Source organism: Rhinolophus sinicus, chromosome 1 (assembly GCF_057876585.1).
Source record: "Rhinolophus sinicus isolate RSI-liver-muscle chromosome 1, RSI-T2T, whole genome shotgun sequence".
Classification (NCBI taxonomy): domain Eukaryota; kingdom Metazoa; phylum Chordata; class Mammalia; order Chiroptera; family Rhinolophidae; genus Rhinolophus; species Rhinolophus sinicus.
Window position 1 is genome coordinate 57,233,337 of NC_142501.1, and position 18,242 is coordinate 57,251,578.

The following is an 18,242-nucleotide window of genomic DNA, read 5'->3' on the forward strand; positions in this document are numbered from 1 at the left end:
CATCTTATTTGTTTTGGAGTACTTCACAAAACACTAGATGAAAACACAAGGAAGACAGTTTAGGGGACAGAACTGTTAGGAACGTAGAAGGCTGTGTTAGGAATGTTCTAAAGGCAATGGGAGTGTTGGGAAGTTTCGAGAGAGTGAATTATCTCTCTCGAAAGTAGTACTGGGCCGACTTTGAAATGAGTAGGATCCTCTGGTAGTTCATAAGTGTGATGATTGCGTGTTCACACTTTTGTGTGAGATGTGCCTCCCTCAAACCTTGTTAGGACATGGGCACATTACCCGTCTGTCGTAAAAAAAAGAAAAAAGAAAAGAAAAAAAAGAAATGAGTAGGAATGGGTGTCAGGTGGCCTGGAAAGGAAAATAGCTGGGACATCACTGCCAACGTCCATCAAAGAGCTAGTGAAGGCTGGAACCACTGAAAGGAGAGAACTCTGAGCGGCATTTCAGAGGCAAATCAAAGGACTGACTGGGTGACTGCTTACCTGTGGGAGGAGGAGAGGAAGTGGGAAGAGACCCAGATGACACAGAGGGGTACCCTTGCCCCTCCCCACAAAGCAAAGCCAGGCTGCCCCAGCTCCACCATAACTTCACCCAGGGCCAGAAGCAGGACATGGTGGCCACTGGTGTCCCAAGTGAAGGAGGTGAGGTAGTGCCATCGGAGAGCACATAGGCATCGGCCTGACCCAATGCAATGCACAGCAGCTTGCAACCAGTGCCCGAGACCTCGTAAAGCCCACAACCATACAGGGAGCCCAGACGCCTTCTCCCCTCCACTCAGCAGGGCCCTTGGGTCCTCTGCCTGGGTCCCACTGGGAGGAGGCCAACTCAGAGATGAGAAGCAGATGCCCTGGTAGGAGAGGCCCAGGGGAACTCAGAACTGCCACCTGCAGAGGCAGGAGCATGGAAAAGAAATAAGATATGGAGAAGCAGAGGAGAAAAGAGAAAGAAAGAGGAGGGTTGAGGAAAGTTGGGAGAGATGTGAGGAGGTAGAGGAGAGAATAAAGGAGGGTGCAATACAGGGAAAAGGTTGGGGGATATGAGAGGGGAAACCACACATAAGGGAGAGGGGTGGGGAGAAGGAAGAAGAGACGGGGATGGGAGAAAGGAAACGAAGGATGCATCAGCATTGCAGCCATCTCACTGGGGAGGGGAGGAAGGGTGGTGGCTGGAACTTAATGTCAAAAAGTTGGGTCTGAATTGGGGGCCTGAAGTTTAAATCTAGAGTCCCGTTTTGGATATGAGGGAGCATGGGTGCTTGATGGTAGCCCCCAGACAGCAGGTTTACATCAAAATCTGTGGTTCTATGGGTCCTACTGGTAGAAAGGCTCAGGGACCACCCCAGCATGGGCTCCTCAGACGGCCAGTGATAGACCCAATGAGCACCAGGGCTGAGCGCAGCCCCAAGAAGATACCACACATTGGCTCTGTGGAGACAGCAGCACTCAGCTACTGGTTGATATAGTCACTGTAACAGCAGCTCTGATTCCCCCAGCTGTCGGGGCAAGGCTAGGTCACCGCACCATGGTACCCAAGAGAACATCAGCATTGCCAAAGTCACCTTACATCCTTGCTTCAAAGAAAGTCAGACTTGAAATAATGAAGCCACTCACTCAGGGGCAACCTGCAGGTAAGAACGAGGGTCTTGACACACAAACTTTAGTGCTGGGTGCACCATACCCACCACCAGCAAGAAGCACCCTGACGTCAGAAGCCCTGGTGCGAGACAGGCTCTGCTCCTCATGCACACATGTGTAAGTGGGGTGACTTTGGTAAACTCTCACTGTCCCTGAGCCTCAGCTGCCTCCCAGGCAGGCAGGCAGGCAGGCAGGAGGACAGCTACTCCCTTCCTCACCTCACAGGACGGTTGTGAAGATAACAGAAGAAATGAAGGGGATCAGTTTTGTTACCTTGAGAATAATCAAGGCTTTCTCATATCCCGTTTTTAAGTTTATGGACGTTAAAGTGACTTTGCTTTGAGAAAAACCTGGATTCCACCCCACTAAAGGTGGCCGAGAAAAGGGCTGAGAAGGACAATCCAGCCTCCTTTGTTCCCTGCTTCCCACCTCTGCCTGAGCTGAGAGTCCCAGTTCAAGCCCCAACGCTGAGCTCCTATTCCAGCCCTACCCTGTCCCGCCCCCCACTGCCAGGCTCCATCCTCAGTGCTCCGCCTCCCTTCTTGCCCTGTTCCTTTCTCTACTCCTTGTGCCTCCAGCCATTGACTTCTGGCCGCTCTTTCTCACCACCCTTGCCTGGCTCCTAGCCCAGCCTCCTCCCAGCCAGTGTCACTAATTACCAGTGGGATCAATCCAGATGCCCAGCTGGTGGGTGGGCAGGGCAGGCATCTACAGCCTGTAGCGTCCTAGTGTACCACCTGCACCAGGAGCTTGGCTGTTGTGCAGTTCTGGTCCAGGAGTGGTTGATGAGTGCAACGGTCTCCACTGAGAGCCCCAGACCCGCACAACTAAGGTTTCTCCTGAGATGGAGCACAGATAAACATGGGAGAAATGAGAGAGGCAATGCTGGGGCAGGGTAGTTACCTCGGGTTTCTGTTCCTTGGGACTGAGAGGCCAAGAGGCCTAGGCAGGGGCTGAGGAAGAATTCATTCACTTGTTCATTCATTCATTCATCCATCCATCCATCCATTTACTGAAAGCCTAAACATGCCAGATACCGGGACTATATATGGAGATGAGTAAGACACGGCCCTGCCTTTGAGGTGATTACAATCTGTAGGCACAGACAGAAAAATGCAGCGTGGTGGGGGCTATGACACAGAGAAGCCCTGGAGCTGGGAGCCATGCAGCACAGACTCAGGGAGGGTGTGCAGCAGGGCACTGCCTTGGGGGCATTCACTCAAGCTCTTCTCAGCTGTGGGACTCCTCCCCGTGAATATGATCTTGCAGCTCCAGGAACTAGGGCTGAGGAGATGAAGCAGGGTTTGAATGGGTGGGGGGTCACTGGCACCCCCAGGCAAAGCCCAGACCAGATTGTCCTGCCCTCACATTTCTAATTTCTGGTTCCCATTCCCATTCCCAGACCCCAGCCAGATATTCTGGTTTGTTCACACACCATTGCTACACACACACACACACACACACACACACCCTCATCTGACACAACCTTGACCTTCACTGCCCTGTGCTCTCTCCTGGAGATTAGATTCCCTCTGAACATTCCTGCCTCCAGTTGCCCTCTGCTATCCACCAGCTCCCCTCACCTGGCAGCCTAGGTCATGCTTTGTCACCTGTGGGGTCAGCTCATCTGACAGCATTTTGAAGTCCCTGCAGAAGCAGACATTGCTCTCACAACCCTCCCTTTCTTGACCAGCAGATGGAATAGTGGTGCCTCCTGCCAACATAGCTGGGCAATGGGGACAGTTTTGACCAGCTGCCCTCAGCACCCAGCAGGGGCCTGGAGAGGGAGTAATAGGTGAGAAAGACAGGTAGAGGTAGGGAGGCCTGGGGAGATGGAGAGTGAAGGTGGGAAAGAGTTGGAGGGCTGGGCCTGCCCTAAGAGGATAAGGGGAAAGTGATGGGGTGGGGAGTGTCTTCCGGAAGATCAGAGGCAAAGAAAGGTGTGACTCCAAACAATTATCAGAGTACCCCACTCTACACCGTCTCCCCCAAACACAAACTGGCTCTCTCCTCCAAACCTCCAACTTCTCTTAGTGGGCCTTGGGGTTAAAGAGGTTAAACAGGGTGGATCCAGGCAGGATGATTATAGGGTTTAGAACTTGACTGGGAGAGGATGGTAATTACACAGTGAGGTCCTCTCAGGGAGAGGGGGTGTTAGGGTTTGTGGGCAGAGATCTGGGAGGGGTCCATCCACCAACAGACCACCTCCAGCCCAGAATAGCTTCCCCACACACCACATTCCCAGAGGTTCATGCTGGCAGGGAGAAGCAAGCCTTACAGGGAAGGCCTCCTCCCCTCAGCTGCTTCTCAGTGACCCAGCCCATCCCTTCCTGCCTTGTCTGAGAATGAGTCCACTGACCCTAAAAATGGGGACTTTAGGAGGAAAAATCGAGAAGAGATAGAAGTAGGGATCCTGAATTACTCCCCATTGAGCCGAGCTCTGATGAACAAAGCAGTTTGGGTGTAGGGGGTGACCCGTGTGGTAGGGGTGCAGGACAGCAGGAGTCTCTTCTCCTCACAGTGGTTCCCCGTTCTGCGGTCGGCTCTGAGAGTGGCCCAGGCGTCTCTGGCCTGATCTCTGGTAACTGGCTCGCAGGACCTGCAGTTCCTCTTCCTGAGGATGTAACGGACCCTTTACCGGAGACTACACAAGCCCCTCTTTCCTCCAGCAGCTCCTGAAACTTCATTTCCTCCCGCTGAAACACTCCTGCTTCTCTTCCCGGCAGCTCACGCCCTTCAAACCTCAATGACTCGCCTAGGCGCCTACCCACATTTGCTGTGAATCAGTCAGGACCTTGAAGGAGGCGGGCCTGAAGGTTGCTTGGGTAACTCAGGGAGAGGGGCACCTCGGCAAGAAGTTGCCAGGGAGACCAGGACAGTGGGCGGGGCCCCAAACCCTGGTTAGCGTGTATGGGGATGAGGAAAAATCGACATGCTCGGATCTCTCCCAACTCCTTTTTCATAAAGCGAGCGCGGCCCCCCTCCTCGGGACTGAGTCTAGGGCAGCTGGATGTCTGAAGTTCCTGAAAGAGACTTCCCAGGGATTAGTTCCTGCAACTCAGGGAAACCCAACAGTTTCCAAGCCTGAGGGAACTCTAGGAAGGAGGCAAGATCTAGGAGAGGTTGGAGAGAGGAACAAGGCTTAATGCATTATGCTATAGAACTTCTTGGATTAGAAAGCTAAAGTGAAAATATGCGATGTAAAACAAAAAGAAAACAAAAAAGGGGGTTTTAGTCCCACCGCCAAAAAGCGAAAATTTCAGATTCTACCACCAGATGGCAGTCTTGCCTACTCATTGGATTAAGTTCCTCAAAGGGGAGGAAACCGGAGGCGAACATCCTTTCTCTCGTAGAAGTCGTACCTGACTCTTGCTCTCTGGTATTTGGCAGATACAGGTAACTCCTCAGGGTCATAAATACAGTTTTCTCTCCCCAACCCAGCTCTGACCAGATCCAGTCAGCAGGCTTCATTCATTCTTTATTCAAAGCAGCTAAATAATATTTTGGTGAAAAAAGTTCCTGTTTTCTTGGGTCTCACAGTGTGTGAGGGTGGTAAATTAGAATAATAGTAATGACTAATTAATTCATTTAGAACTGTGTGTCAGGCAGTTCATCCTCATAACCTTATGGAATAGGTATAATGTTGTTATCCCCCATCTTACAGATGAGGAATCGGAGAAATAGAGCCAAGTTCACACAGAAAAGGGGAACAGCAGCTACTTGTCACCAGCCTAGTTCTAGTCTTGAAGCTATGTGACTAACCTCCATACCACACAGAATGGTGCAGATATAGCTAGAAGGAGCATCTACTGTAGACTTGGGAGTCAAGACTGGACTCCTAGAAAACATGTCTAAAATTTCATCTATACTGAGAACTGAATGAAGAGTAAATTTGGCCAAGATACTGGGGTGGGGGGAGTGGAGGTAGGAGGAGTTGTTCTAGGAAGAGGAAACAACTTATACGAAGACTCAGAGATGATCAAGAGAAAGAGAATGAAGGTTACGTCTAAGTTTCTGGCCTGGATGATTGTCATTCACTAAAATGAAAAACATCAGGATAGGGGCACATTTTAGGGGGAGAGAAGTTCTCTATTTATCCTATTCAACCTACGATGTTTGAGCTGTCCATTCTCCTCCGGTCTTAGTTCCTATCCTCCACAGAAATGGATCATTTCTTCAAAGCTCCCCAGTATGGTCCTAATCCCTACCCAATCTTCCTTCCTCACACCTGGACCCTGTTTCTTCCCTCATTCCATTCCAGCTGCCCAGCCCAACTCTGCCCTTACACCTAGTGCTCCATCAAGCTAACTTTAAGACATTGTTTGGGCTCTAATCCAGAGAGGAAACCAATGTCCCTCTATTCTGCCTAAGACTAGTAATGTTCTTCCACTGATTCAATAAACATTGTGTGCCCCTCAAACATTTTCAATCTATTAGTTATTTGTCTGTTGACCGCCAAGGTTTTAGACTCAAGAAATAAGTCTGGAGAAACTGAGGTCTTGAAAGAGATTTCCAGGGCCAGAAGTTAAGCACTTCAGGAGCATTTTAATACCTTGGCACTCCTCTGCCCTCTGGCTGTACCCAGTGTCACACCTGAAGACTAAGGCTGGTCCCTTATCTGGGTTTCTCCCTTTGCAACTTGCCGTCTCTAACTCAGGCATCTGAGGGCAGACCTCTCTCTCATCCACACCCCTAAAACTAGTAGACCCTTCCCATACTTCTAAGACTCTGCAGACCCCATACAAAAGTATGGCGAAACCCACAGATCCAGACTCCTCTGTAAGCATAAGCATAGTGGTCTTCGCCTCTGCTTCCTCCCATTCCTCCCCCAGTGGCCCCAAGTTCCTGCCTTTTCCAGTCTGCTGATTACCTTATCCCTTTCAAGCCTCAATTGCAAGCTCACAAAGTCTTTTCAGCTCTAAGTCTTCCTCTTGTCTTGGTTTCCCAACCACCTCTCCACCTTCTCAGATTGTCCCTGGCCTCTTTGCTCCGTGTCTCCCTGGCTAACCCCCACGTTCAATCCTTCCATGTCGCTCTCCCTGGTCCCCTGATGAGCTCAGCCCGAGGCTCTCCTCCATGGTTTCTTGAAAAATTTTCTTCCGGCTGCCTCTGGTAACTAGGGCTCCCTTGGACTCAAATTCTCCACCTCCTCCCCTCAGGCTCTGTATGCTCCCATTAAGGTTGACTCCTGTTACTGTGCTGTCTCTTTCCCTCAGGAGTCAGTCTTCCCACCTCTGCCTTCCCCCATCCTCTGTGTCGGCCCCCTCAGGGGCTCCCTGGGGATCTCCGTCTCTGCTCCTCTCCCTTCTCCCCGCTCTCTTTCCCAAGGTTCTGGTCTCTGTCCCATCAGTCCCTCTGCCCCTGCTCCCATCTCTCTGCACGCCTGACCTCTCCTGGTCTGGCTCTGTAGACCTCCATCTCTCACGGTCTAGCCATACTTCTCCCGTTAGTCTCTCTCCCCTAATCTTTATCTCTGGCTCTCCCCACTCTAACTCCCCCACTAGTTGTGCCTCTCTTTCCTTCTCTATCTCTGTCTCTCTAGCTAAATCTCTCCTCCCTGCGTCTTCCCCCTCACCTTACTCTCCCTTATCTTACCCCCCTTTGTCTCTCCTTTTCCTCCTGCTCTTTCTATCTCTGTCTCTGATCTGTCTCTTCGCTCTTTCTATCTGTCTCTCCTTGGTCTCTCTGACTCTCTCTCGCTCTCTTCCCCCACCTCTCCCCCACCCCAATATCTCTGTCTCTCCATCTCTCTCTGGGCCCTCGCTCCCTCCCTCTCTCTCTTTTCCTCGGCTCTCTCCGGCTCCCTCTCTCGCCTCGGATGACAGCGCTGCCTCTTTTGTTGGCTCCGCAGCCAATCGCGGCCGCTGACGACACGGGGGCCGGGGCTATAAAGGGCCTGGCCCGGGCTCGGGCCCCCCCAGCCGCCCGCCCCGGCCGCCCGCCCGCCCCGCCCGCGCGCCCGCCGCCCCCGGCCCCCCCGACCCCCCCTCGGCCGGGCAGCCCCCAATCCCGCGCCGCCGGGACCCCCTCCTCTTCCCTCCCTCCTCCCTCCGCCCCCTCCCCGCGGGACTCCGGCGTCCCCGCCCCCCAGTCCTCCCTCCCCTCCCCTCCAGCATGGTGCTCGCGGCCCCGCTGCTGCTGGGCTTCCTGCTCCTCGCCCTGGAGCTGCGGCCCCGGGGGGAGGCGGCCGAGGGCCCCGCGGCGGCGGCGGCGGCGGCGGCGGCGGCAGCGGGGGCCGGGGGGGAGCGCTCGAGCCGGCCGGCCCCGTCCGTGGTGCCCGAGCCCGACGGCTGCCCAGTGTGCGTGTGGCGGCAGCACAGCCGCGAGCTGCGCCTGGAGAGCATCAAGTCGCAGATCCTGAGCAAACTGAGGCTCAAGGAGGCGCCCAACATTAGCCGCGAGGTGGTGAAGCAGCTGCTGCCCAAGGCGCCGCCGCTGCAGCAGATCCTGGACCTGCACGACTTCCAGGGCGATGCGCTGCAGCCCGAGGACTTCCTGGAGGAGGACGAGTACCACGCCACCACCGAAACTGTCATTAGCATGGCCCAGGAGAGTAAGTGGACCGCTGGGCGCGAGCTGTGGGATGCTGGCTCGGGCTCCGGGAAAGTGAGCGCCTCCCGCTCGGAAGCCGAGCGCTCCCGGATGCTCTGGCCCGGAAGCCTTTACTGCGAAAACTTGACGGATTGAGGGGCGGGGGCTGATCCCTGGAAGTTTTTCGAGCGGTGGAGATGGGCTGCGGAGTTGTGTGCACGACCCGTCCCGGGAGGTGGTGGTGGGGCAAACAGAGAGGGTTGAGAAATGCCTCCTCCCACCCCGGGTGTGCGAAAAAGACCCGTGTTGGAGTCTGGGGAAGCTGGAACCCGCCAGCGGTGGAGGGGCAGGGGCAGCCACTGAGTCCTGAAGGGCAGTGGAGGAGAGGCTGGAGAACAGAATCGGGAGGCTTCGGGACCCCCTCAGTCCCGGCCGGCTGCAGTGCTCTCTGCCTCCCAATACTCGTGGCACCAGTTCTCCACCCCTTCTACCCTGGGCTCCGCAACGCACCCACCGGGCTGCAGAGTGCCCCTATCCCTCTCCCAGGAATGAGGTCTCAGAGCCCTGTTTCTCTCCCGGCAGGCAGCCCAGCTGGCACCCATTTCACCCGGAGCCCTTCTGACACCTGGTCTCCCTAAGGGCTGTGCCTTCTCGGTCCAGACCGAGCTCAGAGAACTCAACTCTATTGCGCTGTGGCTAAGGGCACCCGTTTGGCTGCTCAAACCTTAGTGTTCCATCCCTTATTCTCCCGCCCCTACCCTCACCCGGACTTGAGGAGACAGAGGAAGACCTAGGGAGAAAAATAAAGAAAGAGATGGGGAGGGAGGAGGAACCCAGGCATCCAAGCCCCTGGCCAAACGGAAGATGAACATGTTAATAGACTTGAGCTGCTTTGAAATTTTATGGCCTGGGAAATCCAGGCCAACACTCCCCCCACAACTCCCCCAAACTCCCCAGCTCTCCCAAGGGTCAGATGACTCCCATTTCCCCTCCCCCACTGAAGTCTCCCCCCCTGCAACTCCAGGAAACCAAGCCTTCTCTTATTCCCTAGTGGTTTGGCAAAGTCACCCCCCCCACACACACACACACACAACTGTTCGGTTTTATGACTCTGAACAGAAGAGGGGGGAAAACTGGTTTATTGGCAGATGGGTCATAAAAAGCTGGGGGCTGAGGGGAGTCCTCGTGGCCCACCCCCTTGGGAGAGGCACAGGAACCCAGGTGTGCATCTGGGAGGCCAGTGCTCATACTGCCGCCAGTTTTCCTGTAGACCCTAACTCGACAGTACTTGGTCAGGGCTGAAAAGAAAAGAAAACTCAAAGGACTAGGAAACTAATTTGGGGGTGAAGGCCTAGGATCTGGTCTTGGGTTCCTCAGTCTCCCTCCAGTTCTTAAGGCTTCTGCTTTAGAGAAGTTAGGGTCAGTCTGAGATTGACTGTGGCAGGGATGAGGGTGGGGATTTGTGAAACAGTTGTAGAGGAATTCTGAAGAAGAGTTTGCTGGAAGAAGATGAAGGGTACAGTGGGAAAAGATCCTGTGGTCTCTGTGGTGTAGTGTGCATGAGAATTTCCAGTTGGGTGATAGAGCTATGGGCTTCCTCTTGCCCCTTCCTAGCCCCAGCATCCCTTACCCAATGGGCATGAGCCCAGAGTTAGCCCTGGTAATGGGGATGAGGGAAGTGAACAGACTCTGCATGCCTGGATTGGGAAGTGCAGGTTAGGCTGGAGGGGGGGGCCAGGGGAAGGACACCAGCAGGTGGGGTTCTGCCCCAACTTCTCCCTCATGCCACCCTAGGACTTGGCTAACTAGGGACTGGGTCTCTGGCCAGGTATTGTACGTCCCCTTTAAGAGCCAAGCTGAGCTCTTAAGAGAGGGAGGGGGAGAGGAGGGGAGGGGAGGGAGAGAGGGGAAAAGGAAAAAGAGACTTTTATAGTCTAATCCCCAGGGACCCGCTTTAATAAGAGACTTGTGCTCTGCTAATCGGGGGAGGTGTTTGTCAGCAGAGATGGCCTCCGCTCCCCTCCCCCTTCCTCCCTTCCCCCCAGCCCTCAACCCTGGACCCCAGCCCCCACCTCTTCTAGGCTGCTGTGCCTGCCCTAGTTCCCTCCACCCTCTCAGGCTCTCCCACCCCAGCCTTCATCCTGGGAACCCAGCCCCCTTGCCCTTCTGGGAGCCAAGCCCAGCCCCTCAGTTTCTCTCTCCTCCCTACACCAAGAGGCCCCTGTCCTCTCAGCCCAACCTCCTGCCCCTAGGCCTTCCAGCCAGGGTATGGAGAGTGTGCATGGGGTGGGGGGGGAGGGGGAGGCAGTGAGCAGGGAGGGGGTTGGGCTTTTGCTGAAAATAGTGCAATGACCTCTCTCCAGACCAGCGCCGCCTACTAAACCTGACCTGCTGCCTGCCACCAACCCAATCAATCCAACACAGATGTGGCTTCTTCCCCTCCCCTTGGGAGCTGGGCCTATGTGTGTGTTGGGGACTCTTTCAAGCCCCTTGTTTCCCTCTGTGCCTCTACCTGCTTCTCCTTTGTTCCTCCCTCTGTATCCTTCTGTCCTTTCTCTTCATCCCACTAGGCTTAGCTACCACCCTCCTTTTGCTTAACTTCCACCCAACTCCTTTTGAATCCTCCCTTCTCTCCCAGTATTCTCCAAATTCCAAACGTATTTCTTCTCCCCCTACCATGATCTTCCCCTCTTCCTTCCCTTCATTTCCCTGCCTATCTCTTCTAACCTGCCTCATCCCCAACAGTCTCTTTCCTGTCATCTCCCTCACCATCTCCAGTCTTTCCGTCTTCTCCCTTTTCCCTTTTCTTGCTCCATATATTATGTTTGTCCTGTCCCCTTGTAGTACCTGACTGTCCCCACACCCACTGGAGGAGAAGTGTATGGGGATTCCCTGGGTTGGGGATGGGGGACTTTACCTAAAGGAACCAAAGACTTAGAGGGATGGGGCCCTGGTCCCAGTCCCCCATCTTTAAGTCTTGGGTCAGCTTAGGTAGAGGAGTATGTTTAGAGTTTAGAAAACTAACAATAAACCAACGTTTGAGAAGCTACTACAATTTTCACATTCTTTATTTAATGCTCAGCACTCCTACGAAGCAAGGATTATTATCTGTTTCATTAAGTTGGTGGGTAAGGTCAGATTGATGATTCATGAGGAGTCAGGCAGTGATTAAACCCATTTCAATTGTAGTCAAAGAACAGTGTTTATACGCCAGGAAGAACTTTCAAGAACTGGGCTGTACAATTTAAGATTGGGAGTTTAGGGAAGTTCATTTAGCATGCGTTATTGAGCAGTGCCTGGTACAATGGGAGGCACTAAAGCTACAACGGTGACAAAACACACAGTATCAACAGTGTCCACACTTGTGGAGAGTAGTACCTAATAGGAAAGACAGGCAGGAAAATCAGACAATCCCTATGCTGAAATTAGGCATAGTATGCTATTTGGATTGTTGTTTGTCACTCCCCATCTCACCAGCAGCGTCCCTGCCCCAGCTACTCTCCTGATCTCTGAATCTCCACTCCATGAACCCTACCCCATCGCATCATCACTGCAGCTCCAGCAGGAGGATAACTGAGAGGATGACCAGTGCCCTGGGATCTCAGAGAAGAACCAAGGGAAAGGAAGCTGCTGAGGAACTTTGTGTCTCATGTCCTGAATATACGAAGATCATTAAGCACTTTCCTCCCCATCTCACTCAGAGGATCCTCCTTCTGGAGTGTGGGTGGGAGTGCTGATGGGAGACCACAGATGCTATGTCCTCCACGATTATACAGAACTCGGACACCTGGGCATGATGCATAAGGACTTGGACTTCCTGATCACAGTCACATAGCTCTGGCAGTTCATTCTTGATTCTTCTTCTCTCAGTCCATTTAGAGTGAAAATGGATATTCCTGTCCAATGGAAACATGATTTAAGGCATCCCCAACTGATTTAAAAGATTAGAAAGGGAACTGAGAGGAGCTGCAATGGAGGCAGAGGCGCATGAGAATCATCATCCTTTAGACCGAAGAAGGGTCAATTTATGGTCCAGAACCAGGGGAAATAGGCCAAAATGTAAGGTTGGGATGTTAAATAACATTTGTGAAGACTTACTGGCACTGGGCTGAAAAACCATAGGAAGCTCAGGGGAGAAAAGAAGACATTACAGTTGATCTGAGGTATTGAATATTATTTCTGATGCTTTGGGCAAGTAGGAAGAAACAACATGGAGGTCGTTTTTCCTTTCCTCAAAAGCTGAGGCAGCAATGGTGATGAGGAGGAGGAAGCAGCTGAGGAAACTGGTTCTCAGGTCAATGGACTAGGGAGTCAAATGCACAGAATGAATCGTTCCATTCTTCTGGGGTTATTTCTAATGAGAACGATGCAAGTAGCCTAGATCTGAATTCTGGTTTACTTCATGGAATAAATATAGTTCGTGCTCCCTATCTGGACCCTGGGCTATCCACTTTCTGAGGCCATCTGTTTGTTTGTTTGTTTGTTTGTTTGTTTGTTTATTTTGGGGGGGTGGCTGTGCCAGGCTCCTCCTGGCCTCTAGACAAAACAGGAGATATAGGGCAAGGTGACCTGAGGACAGCAAGTGTGATATGAGGTTTGGCTTCTATGGACATCATCAAAGGTTCCGGAAAAGTTGGAGCCCTACATACTGGGGTAAGTTGGGGAAAGGGAAGGCTGCAGGTGGAAGAATTCCCTAATAAACGATCTTTGCAGGTTACCTGGTAGAGGAGAAACTATGCATTAGGGCAGACGGATTAGCGAATGAATGGGTGCAGATCAGTGAGGCCTGATAGAGCCATCATCCTACAGGGAAAGAGGAGGCACTGTTCTGGGTACCAGCGACATGGTAATCAACTAGACAGGCACAGGAGAAGGGTGAAGGAGAAAACTCAGGCTGAGGAGTTCAGGTTGCCAGGGTCCCCCAGTGCTGCTGACCCCCTCCACCAACGCCCTTTGCTGACGCTGTACCCCCTTGTCTCTTTATCAGCGGACCCTGCGGTGCAGACCGATGGCAGCCCTCTGTGCTGCCATTTCCACTTCAGCCCCAAGGTGATGTTCACAAAGGTACTGAAAGCCCAGCTGTGGGTGTATCTGCGGCCTGTGCCCCGCCCAGCCACGGTGTACCTGCAGATCTTGCGGCTGAAACCCCTGACTGGGGAAGGGACTGCTGGGGGAGGGGGCGCAGGCCGGCGTCACATCCGCATCCGCTCACTCAAGATTGAGCTGCATTCACGCTCAGGCCACTGGCAGAGCATTGACTTCAAGCAAGTGCTGCACAGCTGGTTCCGCCAGCCACAGAGCAACTGGGGTGTGGAGATCAACGCCTTCGACCCCAGTGGCACAGACCTGGCGGTCACCTCCCTGGGGCCCGGAGCTGAGGGGCTGGTGAGCAGGGAGCCTGAGATGGTGGCAGATATGTGTAGCCTCCAGGAGTGTGAAGAGGGGTGGGGACCAGCATTATTTCTCTGGGGCCAGGCGCTGATTCCAGAGGAGTTGGAGGGGGAAGGGGAGTGGCAGCTATCACTTTTCAGAGATCCAAGGCAGGCAACAGCTGAAGACTGTATTCCGGGTGAAGGTGTGAGTTAATGGGAGATCCCTGGGAACACAAAAATGGGTTGTTTGTTGGTGAGGCCTTGGGCCAAGGGGGTGTCGAGGGGCAGGTTGCCAGGAGAGGAATTAGGGAAGGTGAGCTGAAGGAGACTTGCTTAGCTGGCAGGAAACGTGGGCAGAAGATAGAGGCTGCAGACGGGAGCAGCGGACAAGCTGAGAAATCAGTGGTCTCTGTTCTCACGCCTCTGTCGAGGGGCAAGTGAGAAAGGAACAGGGCGTAGGACCCCTTCGGGGCTCTGTCACACCTCTTTCTCCTCTCCCGTCCCAGCACCCTTTCATGGAGCTTCGGGTCCTAGAGAACACAAAGCGGTCCCGGCGGAACCTGGGCCTGGACTGTGATGAGCACTCCAGTGAGTCCCGCTGCTGCCGGTACCCCCTCACCGTGGACTTTGAGGCTTTCGGCTGGGACTGGATCATCGCGCCTAAACGCTACAAGGCCAACTACTGCTCCGGCCAGTGCGAGTACATGTTCATGCAAAAGTATCCACACACCCACTTGGTGCAACAGGCTAACCCAAGAGGCTCTGCTGGGCCCTGCTGTACCCCCACCAAGATGTCCCCCATCAACATGCTCTACTTCAATGACAAGCAGCAGATTATCTACGGCAAGATCCCTGGCATGGTGGTGGATCGCTGTGGCTGCTCCTAAGGTGGGGGTCTGAGGATACCTCCCCCACAGACCCCACCCCTCGACCCCCAGCCCTGGCCCCCAGCCCCCAGGCCCTGGAGCTCCCTCCACCGCTTCCCATGAACATCGTACCTTGTTCCCTGCCCAAGCAGCGTGCAATACAACAGAGGGAGGCAGGTGGGGATTGAGGGGTGACGGGTTTGGGGGAAAGGGGGCCGAGGGGGCATGGTCAAGTGGGGAGTGTTTGAGGTTTGCAGGTGAGAAGGTTTGGCAAGAAGACAGAGGCGTAGAGACAGAGGTAGAGCAGAGGGTTAGAGACAGAGGAACACTAAGAGCAGCAGTGAGAAGGCAAAAGGATAGAAAGGCAGAAGAGACAGAGACTAGGCAGAGATAAACAGTGAGAAAGAGACCGAAATGGAGTAGGAAGAGAAAGCCCTACACCAAGCCTCCTTTCTTCCACCGGCAAGGTGAGGGGCTTGGTATGGTTTGGGGAAACCCCCTGACTACCATTCTCAGTAGGAGAGGAAATTAAAAATCCATGCTTAGCTTCTTCCCTTTCTCTCTCCAGCAGTGGGTGGGGGAAGGGCAGTGAGGGCAGGGGCAACGTGAGGATTTTGGAATTTTATTTATTTATTTATTGTGACTTTTCATTTTTTGGTATTTGGCTTTACGGAAATAGAAGGGCCCCTGCCCACTGTGCCCCATTTGTCCCTCATTCCCCAAACCCTGTTCTCCCTCAATACCCACCTATTTAAGCACTTGTATAAAGCCTCCAGGGTTGGCATGGGAGCAGAGGGCAAGAGGGCTGACATGGTGGTTTCCAATCCATAATCATCCTACTTAACCTTCCTGAGCCAAAGGGGTTGAACTGAATTCCGGTGGTCTTAGAAACAGTAAGAAGTTCGGGTTTAGGAGCTGGGGGTGGTGGTGGAGGGGAGAGCCCTCAACATCCAGGATCTGTGAGCCACTAAACTAACCCTCAGGTCCACTCTCGTAGTGTAGAGTTGTTTAGCAAGAGGGAGTGGCCTGCTTATGCCCAAATTCACCCAGCCAAGAGACCAAAGAGCCTGTGGAATGACCCTGCTCCCAGCCTCTATCTTCAGGTCAGTAAAGAGTATAGAGGTCCCAGAGTCCCTGGGTCTGGGAAGGGTTAGGAGAGGTCAAGCAAGTAGTAAGGAGGCTGAAGGTTATAGGGCGTTTGAATCCAAATCACTGCTCTGGGCTAGGGAATAGAGCCAGCAGATCAAGGTGGAAGGGATTCTGGAGGGGGAACATTTTAGTCCCCCAACCCCAAAGCTCAGGGTGGAAGCAGGGAGAACAAGGGAGCAGAGTGTCTATAATTATTTTTATGTTTTATTTTTGGAATCTAGCAGTACCTGGCAGCAAGGAGGGGACAATACAGTGGGGAAAAGCATCTGACAAGGCCAGTTAGAGCAGAGGATGGGAAGGATGGAGACTCCCTGGTTTGGAAGGCTAGGAAGCAGGCAGGGACTGGTTGCCACTCCAAGTCACAAGCTGGGCCTATTCATTCCTCCCACAATCCTGGCCCACCCTCCTCTGGACTCACTGTGCCTCAGTTTCTTCCCCTCGATGGAATGAGAAATAGCAGCACCCGCCACAGCCAAGAGATGAATTCTGAGCACTTACCACGGGCACTTTATGGACATAAAATACCTCTCGCTGTGGGACACATAACCAGGGCACCAGAGTAGTGGTGAAGAGATGTGAGGCTTAGAGGAGCTGCAGGCTTCAGAGTACGAGTTTCCCTCTGCCTCCCTGCCGGACAGTGCCTGAAGCCCAGGAGCTGAGAATCTCCTGACCCACACCCTACCCATACCTCACCACCAGACCTCTTGGCTCCAGGCAAGAGCCTAGGGGGTCAGGAGAGGAGAGGGGGGAAAAACCTTCAGCAAAATTGTTACTCTAAGTAAAGCCAGCAGTTATGGGTCTAATGCAAACAGTACTGAACTAAAGCCCGAGCCGGAGAGCTGACCAGCAAGGCTTGTTGTTCCCAAGAGCATGACTCTCCTGCCTGGCCCAGCCAGTGGAAGGGGCAAAGGTATGTGACCACCCTTGGGAAGGTGATGTTGGTTATCTTTAGCATCTTATTCCCGTTGCCACAGTGAGAAAGTGAGATAAGGTGTTTTGGTACATATTGGGCAGGGGCGATTAAGCATTTCAACTTGCCTCTTCCCATATAGTAGCTATGTTAAACCCCAGCCTCTCCTCTCTGACCTGTTCTTCATCCTTCCTTCTGCCCCAATCTTGGAGAACCGTCAACACCATTCAAATTTTCATGGTGGAAGGAAAGGAACAGAAGTGAAGAACAGAAGATGCCTTCTCCAAGGTCAAATGCCCATGTCTTTTGATCTTGGCACAGGGTGGGGATTGGGCAATAGACATCAGGTAACTTCCCTCTACAAATTCTAGAGAGCTGGGGCATTAGAGTTGGGGACACTTAGAATATGCCCCTTTAATATCACCAAATAAAGACCTCTGGGGGAGGGTCTTTCTCTTATGAGCATAAGTCTGTGAGTTAAAGTCTCCTTCCCCTGGTCCTCCCCACCCCCCGAGATACGGGGGCATAGCCCAGCGACCTAGTGGGCACTAGCACTCCCCTCTCCAACCTTAAGATGTGTGTGGACCTCGCCAGTGCCCTCCGATCATAATTAGTGTAATTATTATTTACTTTGTGTATTTGTTACACTGTGCGTGATTGCCTTTGTTTGTTAAGGGTGTCTGAGGAGTGTGGGCTGACAGGGGCGCTGGAATGCCGGGAAAGGACTTCTTCACTGAGAGCAAGGATTCCAGGAGGGAACTATTGCAAACAGGCCATCAGGCAGTTTTCAAGTTATGTGACAGAGGGCAAAGATGGCCATAGGATGCTCTGAGTTTTGGGATGGTCACATGACACAATCCAGCACTTGAACCTGAAAAAAGAAAAATAAAAGCAGTCAAAGAGTTTAGAATTCAGTGATGAGCTCTTCTCCCTAACCAAGCGCCACATTTCCACCTTGGAGACCAGGAACAGAAGAGGATCTGAGCGAGGATGAGAACTTGTTCAAGAATTAAGAAGATGGGGGTTTGGAGCAAGGGGAAAACACGAGGGGCAGCTGGGATGAGGGCTGGGACCTGCAGCCCAAGGGAGGGGACCTAGAACAACTCTTCTCTGGAGCTTGATCCAGAACAGCCCCAAAGATTACAAAACCCTCTTTTAGCCTCCAGAGAACAGATGTCAAAGTTCTCGAGATGATCCAGCTAACGTCTATCCAGTTCCCTGATCCTAGGTGTCCAACAGTTTTACCAAAAGCCCAAACCCCAACCAACATCACCATCCCACCTCGCTATTATACCAAGAGTGATTCAGTGTCTCATGGACCTAGGGCACACTTCCCAAGACATAAGACTGGGTGTAGCGAAGGAATCTTGCCTCATATTTTAAAAAGAGAAAGCTCCTGTGACATCAACCTGATCCAGAGTGAGGGACAGGACCACTGAGGGTTCAATGTGCCTTCATGCTTTCCCTGTCCTGTCAATTCTGTCAATAGATTGACCAAACTACAAGACTGAGGATAAGAGAAGACAAAAGTGCTACATATTGTATCTTCCCAAGGAACTGTATTGGCCACACCTACCCCTAGCTTTTGGCCTGAGCTAAAAACAGGTTTTCTCCCCCGACTGTGCATTGTTTCCTACTTTTGAGAGGACACCCAGAAGAGACTGCAAAATGACTTTTATCCCCAAACATCCTCCAAACCAATGTATGGATAGCTGTATCTTTGCCCATTTTTTTGGATGTCAGGGGCTCCAAGCTAAGCGCCAGCAGGCAG

The 18,242-nt window shown here is 52.8% G+C and overlaps 2 protein-coding genes and 1 non-coding gene across 3 annotated transcripts in view; 2 read left to right on the plus strand and 1 right to left on the minus strand.

The window, feature by feature from the left end:
- The first annotated feature begins 194 nt into the window (after positions 1-194).
- LOC141570306 (small nucleolar RNA U13) lies at positions 195-298 on the plus strand. Its single transcript, XR_012494311.2, has one exon. It is a non-coding gene; the product is annotated as a small nucleolar RNA U13 (small nucleolar RNA).
- A 7,390-nt stretch (positions 299-7,688) lies between these two features.
- GDF11 (growth differentiation factor 11) lies at positions 7,689-17,381 on the plus strand. Its single transcript, XM_019742225.3, has 3 exons — positions 7,689-8,196; positions 13,162-13,559; positions 14,053-17,381. The coding sequence occupies exons 1-3, from the start codon at positions 7,758-7,760 to the stop codon at positions 14,431-14,433; spliced, it is 1,218 nt and encodes a 405-aa protein (XP_019597784.2). The 5' UTR covers positions 7,689-7,757; the 3' UTR covers positions 14,434-17,381.
- The window catches only part of SARNP (SAP domain containing ribonucleoprotein), a 47,424-nt gene continuing 44,929 nt past the window's right edge, over positions 15,748-18,242 (minus strand). The window contains exon 11 of the mRNA XM_019742373.3: positions 15,748-17,342. Within this exon, the coding sequence (XP_019597932.3) occupies positions 17,316-17,342 (27 nt within the window). The 3' untranslated portion in view covers positions 15,748-17,315. The remainder of the gene's footprint in view (positions 17,343-18,242) is intronic.

Bases quoted from the DNA above. Each gene is read 5' to 3' on its own strand.
- GDF11 (XM_019742225.3), top strand. From the start codon at position 7,758: ATGGTGCTCGCGGCCCCGCTGCTGCTGGGCTTCCTGCTCCTCGCCCTG. The intron at 8,197-13,161 runs GTAAGTGGACCG...TCTCTTTATCAG, and splicing joins CATTAGCATGGCCCAGGAGA to CGGACCCTGCGGTGCAGACC. The intron at 13,560-14,052 runs GTGAGCAGGGAG...CTCCCGTCCCAG, and splicing joins GGCCCGGAGCTGAGGGGCTG to CACCCTTTCATGGAGCTTCG.